Source organism: Propithecus coquereli, unplaced genomic scaffold, assembly GCF_000956105.1.
Source record: "Propithecus coquereli isolate 6110/MARCELLA unplaced genomic scaffold, Pcoq_1.0 Scaffold223, whole genome shotgun sequence".
Lineage (NCBI taxonomy): Eukaryota > Metazoa > Chordata > Mammalia > Primates > Indriidae > Propithecus > Propithecus coquereli.
Genome location: NW_012147523.1, coordinates 3,226,424 through 3,229,829, shown reverse-complemented (window position 1 = coordinate 3,229,829; position 3,406 = coordinate 3,226,424). Strand labels below are relative to the sequence as shown.

The window sequence follows — 3,406 nt, the reverse complement described above, 5'->3', positions numbered from 1 at the left end:
TAAAAGCTGAGAGGGAAAAAGAGCAACCAAATAAACAATCTAACTGAAAGCATAGCTTATTGAGTGGATTTTATGTTAAGTAAAAAGAGTCTATTACTAGTCCTTATCTTGAGTCTGTGAGAAAAAGAACAGCAGCCAAATATATCTGGGAAATGAATAATAAAGCAAGCATTAGTGAATGGGCTACCTTTACCTGAGTGGTTTAGCTGTGGTGAGATTTCCTGCCGGGGCAAGCAATCTTGTTCTTCTACTGTTTTCTTAATAGTATTCTTAACTTTTTCAGCTCTTCGGGCACGCTAAAGAAAACAAAAGCAGCTCAAGAAATAAATTTTCTTTAAAGCTTCATTATTGTCAAGAACTGTTTTTACACAGTATGTATTATAACACCTTAATTTGACAATTCACTTACCTGAAGGCGGGCTAGTGTCTTGCTGTATTCCCTTTTCAAGAATGCTAATTTTTCCTTCAACTGGAAGAAGAAAAACACCAACAAAACTGAGCAAATGGAAAGGTAGAGTCAGAGGGAAGGGATGCAGTGACTACCAGACATGAGTACGCAGTGCTCAGAGGGGTCCCTCGGCAAGATGCCGTGAAAGGAATAGCACTGGTTCATTCTGACCTACTTTCAGGTCTCAAAAAGCACCAAGCTTTTTTTTTTTTTAAGTCACTAAGTCAGCAACATACACCAAGCTCTTTACTATCTCAGGACCTTTGCACAAATTGTTCTTATTACCTGGAGCATTTCCTCCCTTTGCTAATTCCTACTGATTCCTCAAGCCTTATCTTATATTTTTATTTTGTTGGGGTAGACCTCTAGGTCCTTTTTTAAATCTAGGTTAGACATTCTATCCCTGCTTTATGCTTCCCTTATCACAGTACTTACCACACAATGTTATTTATTTCTCTGTTTCTCCCCATCACCCTAAGATCCTCAAAGGTAGCAGGAGCTGTCATCCTCAGTCATTTGACAAATGAATCTCTTGTCATTTAATGGTCCAGTTATCTCTAGCATCTGGAACAATAACTAACACCCACTGTGTGTCAGTTTTTATCCCAGATGCTAGAGATAGAGTGGTCAGGGTAATCTACATACAGTAAGGGATACAGATAATAAACAAGAAAACAAATAAACAGATAAGATGATTTTACAGGGTTATAAATACCTAGATAAACAGGATGATATTAGAGAATTACTAGCCTACTGATGGGACCACTTTAGCTAGAGTGGTCAGGAAGGCACTTCTGAGGACTACCATTTGAGCCTAGACCTGAAGGAGGAAGGAGCTAGCTTTTTTAGAGGGAAAGGTATCCCAGGCAGAGAGAACCACAAATGTAAAAGCTCCATAGTGCAACGGGCTAAGTGTATTTGAAGAACACACAGAAGGCCAGTGAAGTTGGTTCCATCACTGCTGAATTCCCAGACAGGAACACAGCAGGCATTCAACAAAGATTTACTAAATAAATAAATGAAATGGGCTGAGTCAAACTACTGTTTTTCAAAGTTTAGATTCCCTTTGTTTTCTGTGGTTCAAAGGATTCTCTGGCAGCAAAGCCACCCGTTTTTTCTGCTTTCTAGGAACCTGTTAGAGGCACCTGTTAGAGGCACCTCATCCTTCAGCTAATAAAACATCACCAAGATTTCTAACCTCAGAACCTACCTTAAAAAAATCCTACTAACTGTAAAACATGCTAATAGACAAATTGCCAACTGTGTGATTTTTTTTCTTAATTACTTAATTTTTCTCTTTCCAGCATTCTGTTTACCACGGAACTTCTAGTACTAAAGGAGTCACCTCTATCCCTACTCATTCTCAAACACACAACAATAAAAATAGCTGATACTTTTATAACGTGCCTCAGTTGGTGCCAGGGACTTTTCTAAGTGACTTCTACATATTAACACTTCTATAATTTAACACTCACAATAATCCTAATAAGTAGATTTTATTATTAATATTATCATCCCTATTTTACATATAAGCAACCTGAAACATAAATTTGTTTCAAAGCAATGTGTCTAAAATCATGCAGTTTATAAATGACATGATTCAAACCGCAAGTAGCAGGATTCTAGAGTCTTGTGCCCTTAACCCTTACGCTTGCCTGCTTTCTACCAACATTATTGATATCTGAGAATTATCTTGTTTACTTGTAAATGATCTTCCCCCCCCAATTAGAAGGTAAGCCAGGATAAGAAGATTGATGATTTAATTGAATGAGTTTAACACAGTTTAGCACAGCAAGCACAAGATACATTCAAGCTAACATCAGCACAAGCTAGAAACGACCTAAAAGTCTATTAGTGGAATAATATGAAAAGAAACGAGGGCACTTTCAAACTATAGAATACTATATGGAACTTTTTTTTAAAGTAGGGTAAATATGTCCCAACACGGATGTTAAACATGGGGAAGAAAAACAGACGTTGCAGAACCATGCAGATCATACCATTTATGAACATTCTCCTCTCCAGAAAATACATAACAGTATTACTTTTTGGTGCTTAGGGATACACTCCTCCCCCACCACAGACACACAAAAACACACGAAAAGATCTGGAAGTACCAAACTGTTAGATGATTTACTTGAGGGGATGGGGTGAAAGAAATGAAGATTGAGAGTGTAGGAGGAGGAAAAGTGTCAAAGGGGACTTTATCCATAAAGTTTTACATTTTGTATTTATGCATTGCTACTGTAATACATATTTGTTCTTTAAACGCCGCCACGTGAGTACCGCGCTAGTTTTCTATACTTTCATTTCTGTGCCCCTTGAGCCCTGAGAAGAGGGTAGGTGAGAGGACAGTGCTGCCCTCGGACGGCCGAGGAAACAAAGTCAGGCCTAAAAACCTAGGAAAGCGGGGTCAGAGTCCTGCGTCCACCCTTCCCGCACCCCCAGGCACCTTTTCCTTCTCTTCACAGCTGAGGGGCTTCCCGGGAGGCTCGTCCATTGGGCAGGCGGCCGAACGAAAAGAGCAGCCGTCGCCGGCTCCAGCCCTGCGGGCTCCGGGCCCCAGCTGGCCCTGGACCCGGGAGGCGCCCCGAAATGGAACGGGGAACCGGAGATCCCCTCCGCGCGCAACCAGCTGCCCCAAGCGGACCAGGCGCGCCCTAAGCCTTGGCCAATTAAATCCACTCCTTGGCCTGCGCACGCGCAGCGGAAACTGCCGAGCAATAGAGCGGGGCCGCCTAGAGGAGAGCCGAGCTGGCGAAGAGACCGGAAGTGGAGAAGCGACCGGAAGTAGCCGGCGTCTCAGAGAGATTACCTGACAGACTGACAGGATCCGGAGCTGTAGGAAGGAGGTGGCGGCCATGGAGTTGGGCGAGCTGCTCTACAACAAGTCCGAGTACATCGAGACGGTGCGCGAGTCCAGACATCTGGTCTCCCCTTTCCAAGCCTGCGTCCCTT

General features: G+C 42.5%; 1 protein-coding gene across 1 annotated transcript in view; it reads right to left on the bottom strand.

The window, feature by feature from the left end:
• The window catches only part of PALB2 (partner and localizer of BRCA2), a 34,987-nt gene extending 31,948 nt beyond the window's left edge, over positions 1 to 3,039 (bottom strand). Inside the window, exons 1-3 of the mRNA XM_012644976.1 lie at positions 2,901 to 3,039; positions 410 to 469; positions 194 to 296 (exon numbers count right to left, since the gene is read on the bottom strand). Of these exons, the coding sequence (XP_012500430.1) occupies positions 194 to 296; positions 410 to 469; positions 2,901 to 2,948 (211 nt within the window). The 5' untranslated portion in view covers positions 2,949 to 3,039. The remainder of the gene's footprint in view (positions 1 to 193; positions 297 to 409; positions 470 to 2,900) is intronic.
• Positions 3,040 to 3,406: the final 367 nt, after the last annotated feature.